General features: G+C 36.0%; 5 protein-coding genes across 5 annotated transcripts; 4 read left to right on the top strand and 1 right to left on the bottom strand.

The window, feature by feature from the left end:
* Positions 1–344: 344 nt before the first annotated feature.
* On the bottom strand, positions 345–3,917 carry LOC17888271 (vacuolar cation/proton exchanger 1). Its single transcript, XM_006294088.2, has 10 exons — positions 3,509–3,917; positions 3,141–3,208; positions 2,537–2,565; positions 2,238–2,434; positions 1,777–2,001; positions 1,533–1,661; positions 1,324–1,440; positions 1,036–1,206; positions 845–935; positions 345–753 (listed from the first exon to the last, which is right to left on the bottom strand). Exons 1-10 carry the CDS (start codon positions 3,791–3,793, stop codon positions 662–664), a joined length of 1,404 nt encoding a protein of 467 aa, XP_006294150.1. The 5' UTR covers positions 3,794–3,917; the 3' UTR covers positions 345–661.
* A 3,238-nt stretch (positions 3,918–7,155) lies between these two features.
* Positions 7,156–9,099, top strand: LOC17888824 (GDSL esterase/lipase At2g38180). Its single transcript, XM_023784381.1, has 6 exons — positions 7,156–7,566; positions 7,813–7,890; positions 8,057–8,197; positions 8,321–8,397; positions 8,487–8,630; positions 8,713–9,099. The coding sequence occupies exons 1-6, from the start codon at positions 7,456–7,458 to the stop codon at positions 8,981–8,983; spliced, it is 822 nt and encodes a 273-aa protein (XP_023640149.1). The 5' UTR covers positions 7,156–7,455; the 3' UTR covers positions 8,984–9,099.
* A 705-nt stretch (positions 9,100–9,804) lies between these two features.
* Positions 9,805–12,556, top strand: LOC17887568. Its single transcript, XM_006294220.2, has 11 exons — positions 9,805–9,932; positions 10,022–10,242; positions 10,372–10,478; positions 10,562–10,687; positions 10,794–10,887; positions 11,185–11,262; positions 11,343–11,428; positions 11,509–11,664; positions 11,768–11,843; positions 11,922–12,183; positions 12,325–12,556. The coding sequence occupies exons 2-11, from the start codon at positions 10,032–10,034 to the stop codon at positions 12,398–12,400; spliced, it is 1,272 nt and encodes a 423-aa protein (XP_006294282.1). The 5' UTR covers positions 9,805–9,932; positions 10,022–10,031; the 3' UTR covers positions 12,401–12,556.
* A 2,417-nt stretch (positions 12,557–14,973) lies between these two features.
* Positions 14,974–17,534, top strand: LOC17889642. Its single transcript, XM_023784422.1, has 10 exons — positions 14,974–15,201; positions 15,299–15,405; positions 15,483–15,614; positions 15,802–15,895; positions 16,264–16,314; positions 16,392–16,474; positions 16,563–16,715; positions 16,811–16,886; positions 17,004–17,271; positions 17,380–17,534. Exons 1-10 carry the CDS (start codon positions 15,087–15,089, stop codon positions 17,453–17,455), a joined length of 1,155 nt encoding a protein of 384 aa, XP_023640190.1. The 5' UTR covers positions 14,974–15,086; the 3' UTR covers positions 17,456–17,534.
* Positions 17,535–18,092: 558 nt separating this feature from the next.
* LOC17888004 (pyridoxal 5'-phosphate synthase subunit PDX1.1) lies at positions 18,093–19,367 on the top strand. Its single transcript, XM_006294586.2, has one exon. It carries the CDS (start codon positions 18,296–18,298, stop codon positions 19,226–19,228), a length of 933 nt encoding a protein of 310 aa, XP_006294648.1. The 5' UTR covers positions 18,093–18,295; the 3' UTR covers positions 19,229–19,367.

Here is a 19,367-nt window from a genome sequence, read left to right on the forward strand (position 1 = left end):
AAGGGTATAGATGTAAATGACGTAGGACCTAGTCAGACTGATCCTTAAAATCTGAACCGTTGGATTTACAACGGCGACTGACTGATCGGACGTTTGTTATTTGAATAAACTGACCAATGAAAGCTGCCTCGTAGACCGTGTGAATTCAAAAAACTTCTCACTTCATTTATCGGCCCAGTAACTGCCTATTTGGATCCATTTTAACCCATTTAAAAAGCCCATATAATTTCTGATTTGACCGGTTCAGATAAATTGGAGAGGTTGGTCGATGAAACCAATCATCCACTTAAACAGAAATCAAAATTAAACAGAACTTCATATCCTAATCACACCTAGCTTGACCATTTGGAAATCAAACAATTTTTATTTAACAGCTCAGGGGAAAAAACATTAACATAAAGAGATAGAGAGACAACATCAAAACATCAATTGGCCAAAACCCACAAGAGGAGTTGAGAAAATTATCAAGACTCATCTTCATCAAGACACCCAACATCCAAAAAATATGAAATAACACTGGAATCTCTCTCTGACAAATCTTTCATAAAACGAATCAAGAATATTTGGGGTTTAATTTTTTGTTTTTCTTTTCGATGCTCCATTGTCGACGTTTGGAAATGTTGTCTCAAAAAAAACATTGGTACTTCATACTTGTCTTCATTTAAGATGAGGAAGCTCCTCCTCCTGTTCCAGTGATTCCAGTGACAAAATTGTTTATCTGTTGAAGTCCCATGTGAAAACCATTTGGTTGTTCTGAAATATACAACCATCACAATTAATTAGTGTTTTGTTTATTATCATTACTCTAGTATATAATGTATAGAAAATGTGGAAATTAACTTACTCTGAGGAAGTTTGTCAACGAAGAAACAGAAGGCAATAATGAAATAGCAAAGCAAGAGGACCAGTCCCTTCATGTAGTGTGAAGTCCCATCCTAAAGAACCAAAAAGAAAACATAACAAAAGTATTAAGAATCATCGTCCATTGATTGGTCTAATATATTTTTGTAAGGTATAAACTGAGAAATGCTTAACCTGTAATGTGAAGGCAGTGATGATAATGGAAAGAGCAAGAGAACCGGTTTCGAGGAGATTGAAGTTCAGATCCATATTAATTCCTAGAATCCACGCCACGATTATGGTCAAGGGTACGACGAATAAGCCAATCTGAGTCGCAGAGCCTAATGCAACTCCCAATGATATGTCCTGTAAAATTATTTGCATTAGACATAAGTTTATGCCTATTTGTTTTCATTGTGATGATATACAATCTTGGATTGAATAATTAGAATATAAGGGTAAGGAAAAAGAAATGGAACTCACGAGCTTGTTCTTAAAGGCAAAAATGATGGCTCCAGCGTGTTCAGCCGCATTTCCAACAATGGGAAGCAATATGATGCTTATGAAACTTACTGATAGGTTCCATGATTCCGATGCGGTCTAACCAAATATATAACAACATATTAATTAACATCTTTTTGATTAGGTCTCGTTTCTATTAGATTTCCTAAAGCATAACAAAAAGAGGTTACCTCAATGGTGGCAACAACATACTCGGATAGCAATGCGATGACTAGTGTCATCCCAACCAACCAAGCAAAACCGCTCCAAAAACTAATCACCGCGGTTTCTTCTTCTACATCGTCATCATACTCATCTTCCTGTGATACCAAGTTCCGTTTTAAAGATCCATTACAACACAATAATATTTTGACTTTGTAATGTGTGTATATATATATATATATATATATATATATATATATGTATTTAAGCTACCTGATCTTGTGCGTCGAACAATTGGCGGTGAGTCCAAAGCTGGAAAACGAGATATGCAATGTAACCGATCAACATAAAAATACTGCTGCCTCGCGACAGAGTCAGTGTCATGTCGGAAACAAGAGCAGCTGGAGTCTCTGCGGTTGCCACGTATACGAACATCAATGGGAGCAAGTGACACAACAAACCCATTAGGAGTAAGAAGAAGTTCACATCCGCTTGTTTCTGCAACAATGACCACATGTACAAATTGATTCCATTTAGCAAAAAACCACAAATAGTTAACCAATCGTTACTTATTACTCATGTCTACTACAGTAGCTTGTTTGTCTTGGTACTTAACACTAGCCATTCAAATCTAATTTATTCAATTCCCGGTTCAGTTATCTCACAGCAACTCAAAACAAATATTAAAATGGTTTTGATATAAATTTGAACCGGAGTTGAAAGAGAGGCCATACCCGGTCGAACCGCTGCTCCCTCCTGATATTAGCGATTCCGCCGCAGAGAAGTGAAGTCCCGAGAACTAAGAGAAGGTTTGACAAAATCGAACCTAACAGCGAATATTTCACCACTGCGACTTTATTATTGGTCAGTGCCAGAATCGCGATTATCAATTCAGTCGCGTTTCCACACGTTGCGTTCAATAGACCACCCACTGCAGTTCAAAAAAAGAAAAATTGAGTTTTCTATATAAAATAAGTATTAACGTTAGGAGACTGAAAAAAATAATATGAAGAATTGGTTAAGAAGACGTTACATGTTGGACCGGTGTAGAAAGCTAGTTGCCTGCACGAGATACACGAGAATGTGTGGTTAATATAAAAAGTTACCAAAACCAAAACAATAATGTCCACGTTGATAAAGATGATAAAGGTGATTCTAGATAATCACACCAATGTACTTGAATACTACTAGTAGATGATAAAGAGTTTGTACTATGCTGTCACGTTGACATATGAGTGGGATATAATTGTGTGTAGTGGTCGGTGATACCCAATCATGTATCGCCGAATCCCCAAATTAGAATATTGGTCCATGACCATTTATTTCAAAAAGAATATGCCGACACTGGACCTAACTAACGTGTTACTCATGAGTCATGATAATAACCCTTCAAATTTTTACAAATCATGGAGCAACGAAAAATTACGACAGTGAGTGGTTGGTTGGTAAGTAAGTAAAGATGTTTTTTTGAAAACGAAACTAAGGTGATCTTTCTTATCTACAGATGGATAGATACGATTCCATTTTGATCGACAGTTGGCTAAAAATTTGTCACGATTCTATGTAAGGTGAAGAATTCAAATGATAAAAATATTGCAAATGGATAGAATAAGAGATGAGGATGACTGAATACTTACTCTGTCAGAAAGCTGACTCGTTCAGCCAAAGGTGTCAGTCCTAGCATGCTCAGTCCAAATATCCACGGCTGTTTCATGATTAAACAAACCATATATTATACTATGTACAACATGTATATATATCGTGGCTCAATCACTTATATATATTAAGTGCACAATTACGTGGCAAGATACACTAACATCAATAAATTAATGATTGGAAATCTAATTCTATAGGGAGTAATGATTTTGATTAGAACATAGAAAGTAACGGATATGCAGTAATGCCATTAAAATAATAGTAATCAAAATTTAGGCGTTTCGGATTCTATTCCTAATTTGAATGATTCTCTTTATAAAAAAAACTGATATGAAATATGTATGTATACCTGACTGACGCCACAATAGGTGCAGATAATGGCGGCAGGTATGGCCGGGAAAAGAATGGCAAGCTTAGTGCCGAGGATGACTTCTTGGAGATTGGTGAGAAAATCTTTGAGACCTTTGTATGGAACCTTCTGAATCACTCGGAGGTCTGACTTCTTCCTTAGAGAAGAAGATGACATGTTGTGAGCTGTTCTTCCATGTCTTAGTTCTCTGCTCGATCCTTTTGCTGTCATGCTTGCGTTTCCGTTCTCCGCAGATGCCCACGGTTCTGTTACGATTCCAGCCATTTCACCACCACACTGACTCAAAAACTATAGATATGAGTCACAAATATTTTTTGTTGTTGTATGAACTCTCAAGAGTTTTACTTTTGCTGATTCTTCTTTTATTTGTGTGTGTGTAAAAGACTGGCGTCATGATTTGTTTATATATTACTCTCAATAGGTTTTTTTCTTTTGGGCCACCAAGGCAACTTCCTCGAAGTTTCCTCTTTGTTATTTTATATGGTTTTAAATTTTTTAATATTTGGAAGACCAAATATCAGAAATGGTATGTATAGATTTTACATAGCTATGAAATCTTTGCTTCTTAGGAAATGATTAACTAGTTGGATTAGATCAAAATTAATTTAAATATATATTTGGTTAGTAGTATTTTTATCTAGTTGCAAGTCTTGGTCTTAATTACTAGTGTTATATATTATTTATTAGGCTAGCAAATATGGAGAAGGCTAAACTTTGACTTTCATATTCAGTGACATTTTTAAAAAGGAAACATATTGTAAAGAAACAAATTTAAAAAGAAATTCAATAGTAGGAGTTTTCTAAAGCTGAATGATTAAATTACTCAAAACTTTTATTAAGCCTAGAAATTAGCAAATTAATTTATGCAAGATTTGATCAAAGCTTGCCTTGTTAACAAATTTTAGAGAGACCTACAAAATGATAAAATCACAATATACATAAAAGAAAAACAAGTATATATATATATATTGGAACAACAAATATACTATATATCTTAAACCAAAGGTACACATATAATAGATATCCATTTCAGTACCCTACTTGAAGTTCAACTGTGGAGATCATAAATACTTAAAACTCTTTTTGACCAAAGGCTTTGGTGAATTTATATGTCGACCTGTTGCGTGGATATCAAGACATGTAACAAATATATATACCCCCGGTTGGGAATTAGTGTATGAAATTCGCATAAGGCAACAAATTAGCGCCATCACCACAACACGTGCTTTGTGAGATTGTTTTTTTAGACTGTCTTAAAGGCACAAAATTGTGTCGTTATTACGAATCCGAAGTTCTCAGTTTTGCCATGTGGCTTTTAGGCTTAACGAGGAGGTAATAGCTTCATAAAAGGCATGAAGTGGCTTCTGGCTTTTGTTCGCTAGTATTTATGATGTTATAACTTTTAGCTGATGTTTTATTTCATAGTATTCATCTAACTTTAAAATGATGATTAAAACCTGACCATAGAAAAAGATGGCGTCAAATCAATTTTTTAGATCTCTGACTCAGTCTTGTGATTAAGTCATTTGAAACTATTGAGAGATTAGAACTAGAGTTTGATGCTTTCCGAAAGAGCCATCCAAGTTGTTAAAGAATGAATCATCGAGCGAGAACAAGAAAGACATAAAAACGAGATTCATTCTCAAACCATAGATTGAAGTCTTGGAGCTGATTTAGAGAATATGCGAACATGCAAGGATGTGGAGACTCAAAACTTCTTGCAACATGATCTTTTTCAACTCTGTATATTTAGATTGCCAAATTAAGAACTTATTTTTCTAACTCCCAATTATTAGCAAAGCTATCAAATCGTAGCTTGGATAATATTTTCTTTATCGTTCCAAATTATGAGGATGTACTGAAGGGACCACTTCCTAATATTTATATTTCTATATTTTGTTATATATACAGTATATATATATATATATATATAGAACCTTAGATCTAGCGATAGGGTTAATTTTGAAACTCCATTAAGCGCCAACACAGTTTGATGACTTTGCTTCAACACCCACCATCCCCAATCCGTAACCATAAATACTATGAGAGTTCGAATATTTCGAAAAAGATCTCGTCAAGAAAGCGAGACGTGTGGTAAAGTTAAACTAGTGTCTAGTGGTAGCGAAAATACTTTTGATTAAGTACAAGAAAGATGATTTCATAATTATATATTTATATGCATAACGCATCCACGTATACACTCCCATCAATTGTTCATATATATTATTCTCCTAGCTTAGTGGCCTAGAGAAACTTATACATTATAGCGCCAAAAGTCCCGGAGAACTTGTGTAATCCTCTCGTTTATTGATAACGATTGAGACGATCAAAATACGTATACATATTGAAATTATGGTCTCTAAACCATAACGTAGGTACATAAGCGGATGCTGCCGAAGAATAGAGAATTAGGGAACCCCAAGTGGGTAGAAAAAGACGTAAACACAGCCGATAAACTCATATGTCTTGTCCGAACAAAGGTACAACATTATTATTTCTGGAAAAGCCCCACAAATCTTTAGTGAATTTGGAAGTTACACTAACTTCTTGTTGTGGCTCAATCTTATATACGTATGGGCAGCAATGGACGAAAGGTGTTGGGGTCACAATAATGAATATATAGGCCAAGAAGTTTTTTTTTTTTTGTAAGTAACGTAAAAGGCCTTAGAGGAAACTTCCTGGAAGCTGCCTTCTTGATATTGCGTCTATGTACTTCTCACTTGCATGTGGAAGAGATGTTGTTATCGACCCCCTTCTTTGGATAGACAATCTACATGGTATCTTTTGTCTTTGTTTTCTAAGATTTCGAAATGTATCAAATCGCCTACTTCATTAAAGTTTACTTGTTCGAGCATCTAGCCTAGCCTAGCGGGTGGGTCCTTTAGTATGTACGGACCAAGAGACTTTATTATGTTATCATTTACAATTACACCATACCTTCTTAGAAAAAGAATCATAATCATACAATTCTCACAGTATAAATAAGTATATCTTCTCACAAAGAATCATATAATTGAGTGCGAATATAACGGCTTCACAATTATTGATGTCGTGTATCTTCATTAACTAGTGTTCCAGGGAGATAAAAATGGTAAAGGTAGCACAAGTAGCTGCAAAACACACAAGCAATATGAGTTTACATATCACATAACTCCATTCATCGTCTTTCTTGAAGAGTTTGATAGCCTGCAAAGTAGTGAAGCGTCAATCTTGTAGAAAAGCGATTTATTATGTTTTGGGGGTTCACCGGATTAGAAAACATCGAGGAAGAAAACGATAAGATGATGACCACCATTAAGATGTCGTGGTTTGGTTTGATCAAAATATAATATAACTTTTAAACCTAACATATGGAGCGGTTGAACCACTCCAGTATGAAAAGCATGAAAACTTTTGTCACAAAGCCTGTTATATTACCACATATTGAGAAACGCATTACGGCATTACCGGTACTAGAGGTAAGTACCACCAATTTCCCAAGTACTGTATTTGTATTGCTAAAATTTAGTATGTCTAGAATCAACTTACTACTCTCATGTTTGAGTGCATCACTAAACACCATTTCATATCACCAGAACCTCTTTGATTATTAAAAAAAAAAAAAAAAAAAAAAAGGCTGGGAGAAAGAAACATTTATTTTGTTTATGTATAGAGCGATTTCTATAAATGTTTCAAAAGTATTTGTTTACTTTACTATTACAACTTAGACTGTACTGATTATTATATACATATTGACTGGGAGGGAGGAATTGATTCTTCGATTAATTTAAGAATAATATTATTAGAGAGGAATATTTTTGGTCTGATGTGTTAACCTTTTTCAATAGTGCGATCTGACTATCACTAACGCATAAACCCTTTTTTGCATGGCCTTATCAATTTTATTTTAATCGAAAGTGAGAGACGAAGAAGAAGAAGAAGAAGCCATGGTTGGACCAAGTAGACCTCAAATCGTCCTATTCGGTTCTTCAATTGTTCAATATAGCTTCAGCGATGGTGGTTGGGGTGCTACACTCGCTGATATCTACTCTCGTACGGTTTGTAACTTGCCCCTTCGAATTCCCAAAGTTTTACCCTTTTTTCCCAATTCCTGTGTAATTTCGACTTTGTGGTTCTCGAATTTGGCGTCAGGGTCTAACAATAATCTGTGTACTGCTAATTGGTATTACCCTTTTGATGTTCGCAAGTGAACAACTGTTTCAGTGTAACCAAAAGCTAATGATTTGAGGATAAAGTTCGTGCCTTTATGTGTGTGTATGTGTGTTTTGATTGCATATCCACAGGCTGATATCATTGTTCGTGGTTATGCTGGTTGGAACTCTAGGTTTGCTTTGAAGGTCTTAGACCAAGTCTTCCCAAAGGTACATTCTCTCTTCTTATTGATCTCTGTAGTGGAACTGACACTCTTCTAGTCAGTCAGTCTTATGTATCATCATTACTGATTGAGATCTCCCATAGTTTTACTGAGTGAAAGGTTTGGCTTTTCTTGATCACCTCTGTTTTTTTTTTTTGGTTTTGTACTGTTAGGATGCTGTAATACAACCTTCATTGGTGATAGTCTATTTCGGTGGGAATGATTCAATGGAACCTCATCTATCAGGCTATGGTCCTCATGTTCCTCTATCTGAATTCATTGATAACATGAGGAAAATTGGAGAACATCTTTTGGTAATGATGCCTTTCAAAGTTTCAAACTTTTACATGTTAGAAGTTACATGATTCTTTTGTTATCTGAAAGGTTTTATCTTTACTTGCTAACTCTTGATATCTTCTTATTCCTCTTCTTACCAGGGACTTTCGGACAAGACCCGCGTCATTTATCTTGCTCCGCCGCCAATGAATGAGAAACAGATCCAGCTAGTTTTTGGGTACATACATGTCTTACTGAACGGGACTCTTTTACTACTATTATCTTTTGGATGTTTTGATCATTAGCGTTGTGTAACTCCTGTCTCAGGGATGCAATAAAAGGCCGGAGTAACGAGCTGTGTCGTCCATATGCAGAAGCGTTGTTAAATCTATGCAGAGAGATCAATGTGAAAGGTGTCGATATGTGGACTGCGATACAACAGGAAGATGATTGGTTGAACAGCTGCTTCACGTGAGCTACTAAACCTTCATGATACAATAATTCTGAAATGATTCTAGATTAAACTTACTTCTTGGCTTGTTTTACTTGGTAGAGATGGGATCCATTTCACACCGAAGGCAAGCGAGATAGTCGTGAAGGAGATTTTGAAGGTAGTGAGAGAAGCGGATTGGAAACCAAGTCTTCACTGGAAGTCATTACCGGTTGAGTTTCCATTTGATTTTGGTATTCCAAACTCCATGTCCCTGTCTGACCTGGAATTAACCAGAAACCAGCAGTACGAGCCAGAGCCGGTAAGCCTTTGTGACCAAGAGTTAACCAGAAACGAGCAGTTGGAGCCACCATCGCCTACCGCCCGATTGTAGATTATGCTTCTATATTGACATCTTGATGGTGTTACCAATTTCACCCTTTATTTTGCATCTGAATATTCATATTGCTAATTTAACATTTGGTTAGAAGCTTTGTTAAATTCTCACTAGTGTGTTCCAAAAATACAAAACAAAAAGCATTCAAATCTAAAAACTCTGTTTTCGTTCCTTGAACAATGATGGTGGTCGCTCACTAAGCCATTCTTTTCAAAAACCTTAAGACTATCCATGCAAATTCACAAATGTGAGTGTTAAGAGTACTTTTAATTTAGGTGTGAAATTTCATAGAGAGATCTATCACGAAAGTATAAGAGAAATTGTATGCTAAAGGAGGATCTTTTTTTCAAGAAAACAAGTAAAATAGTGTATCTCTCGATTCGACAAGTTATTATTCATAAACGAGTTCACATGTTCCTCGCTCTACTTTGCAGGTTGTTCAAGACAATTATTGCAAATGCACAAGTATGTCTGTTACTTACATAATTATGATGATAAAATCATAGTTAAACCTTAATTAATTCCTTAGAATCTAACAAAGAGGGATTAATAAGTTGCACTAAACCTCTCTCAACATTTTATGTTTATTTAATTACCAATCTAGTTAAGCTTCACCGAAAGGATAAAATACGTATTCTCTAAAAGAAACTTCTAAAAATTTATAACACACGACAATAACATAACCCGAAAACGACAAAACATATGAAGAATATATGTCGTTTTAATTGTATACTTACATAAATACCCTCAACTTTTGTTTAATATTACGGTTCTCAAAGTAGTCAAAGTTTATATAACACTATCGTTATCTCCCTACAACTACCGTCGGTACAACGCCGGAGTAGAAAAAAGACCAAGACTCGCCGGTAGACCACTTTCAAACAATAACCGTTACAATAATAAACTTGCCCATTCATCCATGGATTCACTTTATCACAGTTATCAGGTTTCCTAAATAATTTTAATCCTTTAAATCTCTTGGGTTCCTTCAATTCTCAGTTCTCACCTTTTCCTTGACTCAATCTTCTTGTCTAGATTCACCGAAATGGATTCAGCTCTCCTTGCATCATCGCCGGACCTTGAATCACCTCCTCCGGTGTTGATTTCAACCTCGTCTTCTTCTAATAACGTCGAAAGAGCTGATGGTGCTCATCATGGTGTCTTCAATTGGAGAGAATTTTTCTACTCCTCCTGTCGGAACGTTTCAGAGTCAAACGTGATCTGCTTCCTCCTGGGTCTTTATCTCTTGTCCTTTGGTTTGTTTCTCAACTTAAAAGAAATCAACTTTACGATTTTTTTGATTTGGTCTTTGATTTTGAAAAGTTTTTGTCTTTCGTTTTTGGCTATATGAATCTTGGACTAATTCTGGATTGACTCACTCACAGCGTTGTTTATTCTGATTGAGACTACTTACGCACCAAAGAATGTCTGGCTTGGACCCAATTCGTCCATTCTTGTCGAATCAAGCTCCATTTTTGTCAACAGCATTAAGGTTGTCTGTTTTTTTCTTCTTCTTGTGTTTCTGTTTATCAAAGCTGTGCCTAGTTTATTGAAAATGTATTTGTATCTTGTTAGGTGACGGAGCTGGATTATTCTAATCCAGGGCTTCAGCTATATGGATTCTACGGGTCCCCTCCCCTGGATTGTGTTGTAAACTGGTCAGAATCTCGAGTGTTACCTGTCCCACATCATTCTAACAAGGCATGTTTAAGATTCTCACTATTGTTTTCATTAAAACGTTATTTGGTCAGGGTTGTCATTGAATTCTCTTTTAGACAATTTATTGAACTGATTTCATTTGTCTCAGGGTTGGTCATACTACTTTAACCAAGGGACTTTTATGAATATATCATATAGGGTAAAACCACAAGGTTCTGCTGTTCACCTTGTGGTCGATGAAGGTTAGTATATACATATCTGTAGTTTTGTCATTGAGGCTTTTAAATTCATGAACACTAAAGAGAAAAACCAATAACTTTCCTAAACCCATTTCCCGCGTTGTTTTCTCGCAATCAAGACTTCGTTCGTATATGCTATCTACTAAAAATGTAAAGCAAAACCCAACTAAGAATGGAAAATAACTTTATGAAATATGAATATAATAAGAGGATATAGAAGACTTACTGTGGATGAGTGTTTTTTTAAGTGTTGCCTTTTAGGGTCCCTAAACTGAATATGTGAGGGTTCTCAATTTTTAGGAAGTCGAGGCATCAGTAATTCGTTTTGGGACGCCCCTACATACCATAACAAATTTTGGTGGTCGAACCTAATTGAGGGTTAGTCAAATGAAAGTTCCAACTTAAAATGCATTGTATTATAATAATGATTACCATGAGTTAATAAATGTTCTTTGCAGGGAGTGGTATGGTTGAATTGGAGATAAGTAAGTCTTCAAGTTATTACCTTGCTGTCGCTAACTTGAATAATATGAGGGAGGTAGAGGTAATAATTACTGATCAAGTAGTGACTTTGGATTAAGTTTTGTTTTTCCCACTGTTTTACTTGACCTGATGTTTGTTCAGGTGGAACTGACTATTGATGTGAGGGCTGCCTTGTATGATACCAAACAATCACTCTACAACTGTACCTTCAGCAATGGCGAGTGCACATTGAAACTCAATGCACTGTCCCCTGTTGGAAATTCGGTTGTCATAACTTCACCAGCACCGGGTCATCAGGTATGTATCTGTAATACGAAACACCAACAAAATTATTATTATTTATTAGTATGAATCTTAGCTGAATGAATGTTCGTCTCACTCCCCCTGCCTTTGTGCTTAGGGAGTATCCATCGAAGATGAATGGTATATCAGGTTATCATATGAACCTAATGTGATTGGATATGTAATCTTCACAGGTAAACATTTTGAGCATTGGTTAGTTTCTCTTTGAAAAGAATTTGAAGCAGTTACAGGTAATATTATTGCAAATGCAGGTTTGGGGATTAGCTTCATGCTGGTAGCTATACGATTCTGCAACAGGTTACAATGCGGTGGTGAAGTGAGACATCTAACCGAGAATGTTTCAAGTGATGATTCTTTCACAAACGATGATGCTGATTTAGAAGAGTTGATGGGAAGTAATGGTGAAACAAGTAACCGAACCAGATGTCTCTGTGCCATCTGTTTTGATACTCCAAGAGATTGCTTTTTCCTCCCATGTGGCCATTGCGTCTCCTGTTATCAATGCGGAACAAAGTAAGTTTTTGACCACGAATATGTCTAATATACAACCGGACATATCAAGACTACTTGATTGCAAAATCATATTGCTAATATGTTTACTGTATTGGGACTGATCTGAAAATAGTAAACCTTATGAATTTTCAATATGTGCAGGATGGCTGAAGCTGCTGGGAGCTGTCCAATATGTCGAAGGAAAATGAAGAAAGTGAAGCGAATCTATACAGTGTAAAATGAATGAATGTAGCTTTCTAACATAAATGTTGAATCTATAGAGCATTAATAAAATATTTATCATTTAATATTGGAAAAAAAAACCCAAAAACAAACCCTTTTTTTCTTCTCTATTGACATCTTGATGGTGTTGCCTGCCCAGTTTCACCCTTTATTTGCATCTGGATATTCATGTTGCTATGTAACATTTGGTTACAAGCTTTGTTATGTATTAATATTTATTAGGATTAGGACTAATGATGACTGCTGAGGATGTCTTATTGAGCATGTGTTTCTTACTTCAATTCTACCTGAGCAGGAATGTTTTGATGTTTACCACTGTTTTGTTCTGCTGTAGATCAGTATGGGATGAGATTGGTGAAAGCTACAATGACAGGGATAAGATGCTGCTAGAACTAGAGTAGGACTGTCTGGATATATACAACAAAAAGGTTGAGAAAACTCGCAAGTACAGAGCTGAGTTGCAGCGATCGTTAGCTCAAGCTGAAGCTAATTGATATGCTTGCTTGTTGGTTTAAAACAAAGAAAAACCTAATGATACTAATGATTGCTGAATACTGATGTGAGGGCTGTCTTGTATGATACTAAACAATCATTATACAACAATACCTTCAGCAGTGGTGAGTGCACATTCAAACTCAATGAAATGTCCTTTGTTGGAAGTTTTGTTGTCGTAGCTTCACCAGCATTATGTCAAGTATGTACTCGTAATACGAAACACCCAAAAAATTGTGATTGTTATGATGATTGTTATTATTATGACTCTAAGATGAATGAATGTTTGTCTCCCTGCCCCTACCTCTGCGCTTAGGGAGTGTCCATCGAAGATAAGTGGTACATCAGAATTTCATATCAACATAGATGGATTGTATATTTAATTTGCAGAGAAAGCAGATGATGGTTCGTGTAATGAAACTGTCACAAACGATGATGCTGATTTGGAAGAGTCAATAGGAAATGATGGGGAAGCACGTAACAGAAGAATCTCTCTCTGTGCCATTTCTTATGATGTTCCAAGAGATTGTTTTTCGACCCGTGTGGTCATTGCGCAACAAAGTAATTAAGTTTCTTTCCTAGTTTAATAACAAAATTTTCTAAAATCTCTAGTCTCTATCATATATTATACCAAAAAAGGAAGAACATTCTCTAAATAAGAGCAAGATTATCAATGGTATCTAACATTTTAATCTTAGAGTTAGTTTAATAATAAATTTGAAAAAGTAAGAGTTAAGAGTTGTATTTGTGTTTTTAGTTTTGAGACATCTTTATTGGTAGTATCTTAGGTTAAGGATCTTAGGAAAAGAAAAATTATATAAAAATTAAATTAAATTAAAATTTATAATTTGAAACAACTTTATAATTATTGAAAAATTTTAAATTTAAAACATACATAAGATAAAATTAAGGAAAGAAAGAAAGAAGAGAAAATTAAGAAAAATTAAGAAAAATTATTTTATATGGTTCCTTTATATGGGCACTTATCCTAGAGAATTTTTGATGAATGTTCCTTTTAGTGTATCACTTTTTGAAAATACTCTTCTTTTCTATCCATTTTTAAAAATACCCCTTTTCAAATATGAAAAATTATAAACTTTTATATGGTTGATAAGGTACATCAAGATCATCATTACTACGGGAAGACTAAATCCAAATTATTATAAGGTTTTAAAAGGTTCTAAACGACATTTATAAGGTTTTACAAGGTTTTTAAAAGGTTTACAAAGTTTTTATAAGGTTTTTAAATAATTTTTAAAAGGTTTTTAAAATGTATTTATGCGGTATTTTAAATTTACACATATATAAAGATAATTTGTTTCTATAAATATAAATTTCAAATTTTATAGTGACTTTTTAATAAAATTAGAAATAAATATATATATTTATCCTACTACCCAATAGAATCATGCCACGTGTACGTTTCTTAGCACACTATTTAGATCTTAAATAAGATAGTTTTTTAGTCATTTTGATGTATTTTTAATTTAATTAAATCACAAATAATCCTAAAAATTGTCTAAGATCTTGCCTATAATGTTGGTCTAAGTGAGCTTCCACGTCAAGAAGCTAAACATCTCTATACATTTTACATAGAGAGAAACAAATATTGTGGTCAAAGTTTCCACATAGTTTCTCTACTCTATACTCACCTCCCATCATAATCCCCAAACTCTTTCATCTGCGAACCGTCCGATTCACTTACTTTGACTATCTTCTCTCAATCGGACCACTCACAATCCACTAACAAATTTTAAATTACGTCCTCTCTCTTAACCATATATAATCTCACTCCTCTCTCTGGTACACAACACTCTCTCAAGTCAAAACCCTAAATGGTATGTTTTTAATTATTTAAACAAAATTACAGAAATACTCTCAATATTTGTAATCTATTCAAAAGAGTCGCCCAGTCTCATCTTTACCGTTCAAACGACTAAGATAAAAAAAGTTGAAGACTCACAAGATGATTAGGCGTTACATAAATTAATCAGATTGCCTTATCCCTTATGAATACACTTCCTCTACACCCTATAAATTCCTTGGGTTCTCCTCAATCCTAATTCTCACCTCACCCTTTTCATCAACTCCTTTAACTCTTTTTCACTCACTCTCTCTCTCTCTCTCTCTCTCTCTCTCTCTCTCTCTCTCTCTCTCTCTCTCTCTCTCTTTCTCTGAGGATCACCGAGATGGACGTTCGTATGCAAATGCCACATCGCTTGTATCGATCTGGTGACCTCGAAGAACAAATCACCTTCATGCCGTGGTTTTGCTACGCCTTCGTTTTTCTCTTCTTATTCTTCGGTTGGGTTTCTCAACTTTTTAGTTCTGGTTTGACTTCGAAAGCTTTTTTTTTTTTTTTGCGTATGAATCTGACTAATTTCTCGATGACTACTCACAGGCTCGGTTATTATGACTCAGTCTGTTTATTCAGCAGAAAATGTCTGGCTTGGACCCAATTCATCCATTCTCGTTGACCCAAGTTCTGTGTTTGTCGAAAGCATTAAGGTTTGGTTCCCTTATCTCCTTCTTTTGCTTATGTTTATTAAAGGGATGTGCTTTATTTATTGAAATGTTGTTGTTAGGTCAAGGAGATGGATTATTCGAAATCAGGGCTTCAGCTGTATGGGTTCTATGGATCCCCCCCTCAGCTGAACCGTTTTGTAAACTGGTCAGAATCCCGAGTACTACCTGTCTCACAGGATTCTTCTTTCAAGGCATGTTTAACTTCATTAGGAACTTCATTGTATATTCTTACAAGCCATTGTTTTTTCTCTCTCTCTTGGTGTTCTTGTCATTAGGAAAATTGAAATAAATGATTCAATCTTCACCTATTTGTAGTCAGGATTTATTTGTCATTGAATTCTCAATTTTATTGAACTAAATTTCTTGCATTTGTATCAGGCTTGGCAATACTACTTTAATGAAGGGACCCTTTTGAACATCACATACAAAGTTGAACCACTGGGTTCTGCGGTTCAGCTTATGGTCGATGAAGGTTAGTAAAATATTATAGTTTATTTTCATATATATGCTCCTTGATATGGTATGCATGTTGGTTTAAAACAAAGAAACCTAAAAGCTCTTCGTGATTGATGGAAACACGTAACCGTTAAACCGGTGAGAAATTAAAACTTTTTACTTAATCTCGTTTCCCGCATTGTTTTCTCACAACCGAGACTTCATTCCTCTATATATAGTATATATACAAAAATGTAAACCAAAATCCAACTAGAAAAGGAAAAGAACTTTTAATAACCTAAGAGGAGATATAGAGGATATAGAAGTATGTGAGTGAATTTTTCTATTTGTAAGTGTTGCCTTTATGAGATATATACTGATAATGTCAAGGCTCTTGATTCAAAGGAACGCGAGACGACTCTTATTTGCCGCCCATGTCTTGGAATCTCATTCAAGGTTAGTCAAATGGAAGTTCCTACTTAAAATTCCTTGTGTTACAATGATTACGGTGAGTTAATATTAGTCTTTTACAGGGAGTGGCATGATTCAATTGGAGATAAGTAAGTCTTCAAGTTATCATCTTACTTTAACAAACTTGAAGAGGAAAGACGTAAAGGTAATGATTAATTATCCAAGTAATGACTTTGGATTCAGTTTTGGTGTCTGCACCAACCATTGTTTTACTTGACTTGATGTTTGTTCAGGTGGAACTGAATACTGATGTGAGGGCTGTCTTGTATGATACTAAACAATCATTCTACAACTGTACCTTCGGCAGTGGCGAGTGCACATTCAAACTCTATGCAATGTCCCTTGTTGGAAGTTCTGTTGTCGTAGCTTCACCAACACTAAGTCAAGTATGTACTCATAATACGAAACACCAAAAAGTTATGATTATTATTATTGTGACTCTTAGCTGAATGAATGTTTGTCTCACTGCCACTGCGCTTAGGGAGCGTCCATCGAAGATGAGTGGTTCATCAAAATCTCATATCAACATAGATGGATTACATATGTAATTTGCATAGGTAAACGTTTCAATCGTTTCAAAGTCAATTCATAAATAGATTTGAGCATTGGTTAGTTTCTTTCTCTTCCAAAACAAATTTGGGGATCAATTTCATATAATATAATTGCAAATGCAGGTCTGGCGGTTTGCTTCACGCTTTTAGCTACACAAGTCTGCAGTGGAGAGGGACCTCTAACCGAAAATGATTCAGCGAGGACATGTCTACTTGCAGAGAAAGCTGACGATGGTTCGTGTAATGAAACTGTCACAAACGATGATGCTGATTTGGAAGAGTCAATAGGAAATGTTGAGGAAGCACGTCAGAGAAGCATGTCTCTCTCTGATATTCCCAGAGTTTTCGACCCGTCTGATTATTGCTTCTCATGTGTTTTTTGCGGAATAATGTAAGTTTTTTTTTATCTACTATATATTGTAATGTTATATGTATGTCTACTATATTGGGGATTGGTCTAAAATATCAAAACGTAATTGTGATATGGCAAAATTTGCAGGCTAGACAGAGCTTGTGAGAGATGTCCAATGTGTGGAAGGAGGATGAAGACACTGAAGCGAACCGAAACTGCTTAAAGATGTGTATCCCTATAACTCTCGAGATATAAATTGAAACCATAATAATAAAATTACCATTTCATATTGACAAGCCTCACTTCTTTCTCTCCATTATTTATAATTCGTTTCATCTTTGACCATCTTTTTGATATCACCATGTGTTAACCACCATGGCATGGCACTATAGCTGGGTTGCCATATGGAATCGAAACACCACTAGTATTTTTGTCTTAGCGTTGTCGCTCATTCATTTTTACGATCTCTAAAATCCAAATATAGTACTAGTTCTTCAATTAAGGTTCTCGAGATATTATTACAAGATTCATGATTTTTTTCTAAAACATTTCCCTGATGAAATAACTTCTGATTCAATTATTTTTTATATAATAATTTATGATTGTAGGTTATTTCATTAATACAAGATAATTAAAGAAAAAATAGTTGCCCTTGAATATTATTAATACAAAATATTCTAAAATTTCTAGTCTTTATCATATATTATTATACCAAAAAAAAGGAAGAACACTATCTAAATCAGTGGTTCTTATACACGAACATTATAGGGAAGTGAGCTTCCACGTCAACAAGATAAACATCTCTTTGGGACTATACAAATTACACAGAGAAACAAATCTTGTGGTCAAAGTTTCCATGCATAGCTTCTTCCCTCTACGCTCACCTCCACCGCAATCCCCAAACTCCTTCAACTACAAGCCGTTCGATTAACTTACTTTGACAATCTTCTCTCAATCCAACAGCTCACAATCCACTAACAAATTTCAAATCACGACTCTCACTCTCTCCATATATAATCCGACTCCTCCTCTGCTACACAACACACTACTCTCAAAACCCTAAATGGCAGGAACAGGAGTTGTGGCGGTGTACGGCGAAGGAGCCATGACGGAGACGGCGAAGAAGACATCTCCCTTCTCCGTCAAGGTCGGCCTCGCTCAGATGCTCCGAGGCGGTGTAATCATGGACGTCGTCAACGCTGACCAAGCTCGCATCGCTGAAGAAGCAGGCGCCTGCGCCGTCATGGCTCTCGAGCGTGTTCCCGCCGATATCAGAGCTCAAGGCGGCGTTGCTCGGATGAGCGACCCGGAGATGATCAAGGAGATTAAAAAGGCGGTTACGATTCCGGTGATGGCCAAGGCTAGAATCGGCCATTTCGTCGAAGCTCAGATCCTTGAAGCAATCGGAGTTGATTACGTCGACGAGAGCGAAGTCCTCACTCTCGCCGACGAAGACAATCACATCAACAAGCATAACTTCAAAATCCCTTTTGTTTGTGGATGTAGGAACCTCGGCGAAGCCTTACGGCGGATCCGTGAAGGAGCCGCCATGATTAGAACCAAAGGCGAGGCTGGGACTGGGAACGTCATTGAAGCCGTTAGGCATGTGAGGAGTGTGAACGGAGCTATTCGTTTGCTTCGTAGCATGGACGACGACGAGGTTTTCACTTTCGCTAAAAAGATAGCTGCGCCGTATGATTTGGTTATGCAGACGAAGCAGCTCGGGAGGTTGCCGGTGGTTCAGTTCGCTGCCGGAGGAGTGGCGACGCCGGCGGACGCGGCGCTGATGATGCAGCTGGGGTGTGATGGAGTGTTTGTCGGGTCGGGTGTTTTCAAGAGTGGGGATCCGGTGAAGAGGGCTAAGGCGATTGTTCAGGCGGTTACGAATTATAGTGACGCGGCAGTGCTGGCGGAGGTTAGCTGTGGGTTGGGTGAAGCTATGGTTGGTCTTAATTTGGATGATAAGGTTGAGAGGTTCGCTAGCCGCTCTGAATAAACCAATCACATTTTCACATGTTTTTGTTTTATTTATAAAAAGGTTTATGGAAATTGAAATATTTATGTTTGGGTGTCTAATTTTCATGAGATTAAACTTTATGACAACTTTAATATGTATTGTTTGGCTTTTGTAAGAA

This window comes from Capsella rubella, unplaced genomic scaffold, assembly GCF_000375325.1.
Source record: "Capsella rubella cultivar Monte Gargano unplaced genomic scaffold, Caprub1_0 scaffold_4, whole genome shotgun sequence".
NCBI classification, from domain to species: Eukaryota; Viridiplantae; Streptophyta; class Magnoliopsida; order Brassicales; family Brassicaceae; genus Capsella; species Capsella rubella.

What these genes read in the sequence shown, in the direction of transcription:
- LOC17888004 (XM_006294586.2), top strand. Translation starts at nt 18,296, where the DNA reads ATGGCAGGAACAGGAGTTGTGGCGGTGTACGGCGAAGGAGCCATGACG.
- LOC17889642 (XM_023784422.1), top strand. Translation starts at nt 15,087, where the DNA reads ATGGACGTTCGTATGCAAATGCCACATCGCTTGTATCGATCTGGTGAC. An exon ending in CACAGGATTCTTCTTTCAAG is followed by an intron (nt 15,615 to 15,801) that starts GCATGTTTAACT and finishes CATTTGTATCAG; the next exon opens with GCTTGGCAATACTACTTTAA. An exon ending in TACATATGTAATTTGCATAG is followed by an intron (nt 16,887 to 17,003) that starts GTAAACGTTTCA and finishes TTGCAAATGCAG; the next exon opens with GTCTGGCGGTTTGCTTCACG.
- LOC17888271 (XM_006294088.2), bottom strand. Translation starts at nt 3,793, where the DNA reads ATGGCTGGAATCGTAACAGAACCGTGGGCATCTGCGGAGAACGGAAAC. An exon ending in TTTCTACACCGGTCCAACAT is followed by an intron (nt 2,435 to 2,536) that starts GTAACGTCTTCT and finishes TTTGAACTGCAG; the next exon opens with TGGGTGGTCTATTGAACGCA. An exon ending in TCACTGCCTTCACATTACAG is followed by an intron (nt 936 to 1,035) that starts GTTAAGCATTTC and finishes TTGGTTCTTTAG; the next exon opens with GATGGGACTTCACACTACAT.
- LOC17887568 (XM_006294220.2), top strand. Translation starts at nt 10,032, where the DNA reads ATGGATTCAGCTCTCCTTGCATCATCGCCGGACCTTGAATCACCTCCT. An exon ending in TCTTTATCTCTTGTCCTTTG is followed by an intron (nt 10,243 to 10,371) that starts GTTTGTTTCTCA and finishes ACTCACTCACAG; the next exon opens with CGTTGTTTATTCTGATTGAG. An exon ending in TCCCACATCATTCTAACAAG is followed by an intron (nt 10,688 to 10,793) that starts GCATGTTTAAGA and finishes CATTTGTCTCAG; the next exon opens with GGTTGGTCATACTACTTTAA.
- LOC17888824 (XM_023784381.1), top strand. Translation starts at nt 7,456, where the DNA reads ATGGTTGGACCAAGTAGACCTCAAATCGTCCTATTCGGTTCTTCAATT. An exon ending in CTGATATCTACTCTCGTACG is followed by an intron (nt 7,567 to 7,812) that starts GTTTGTAACTTG and finishes GCATATCCACAG; the next exon opens with GCTGATATCATTGTTCGTGG. An exon ending in TGGTTGAACAGCTGCTTCAC is followed by an intron (nt 8,631 to 8,712) that starts GTGAGCTACTAA and finishes TTTACTTGGTAG; the next exon opens with AGATGGGATCCATTTCACAC.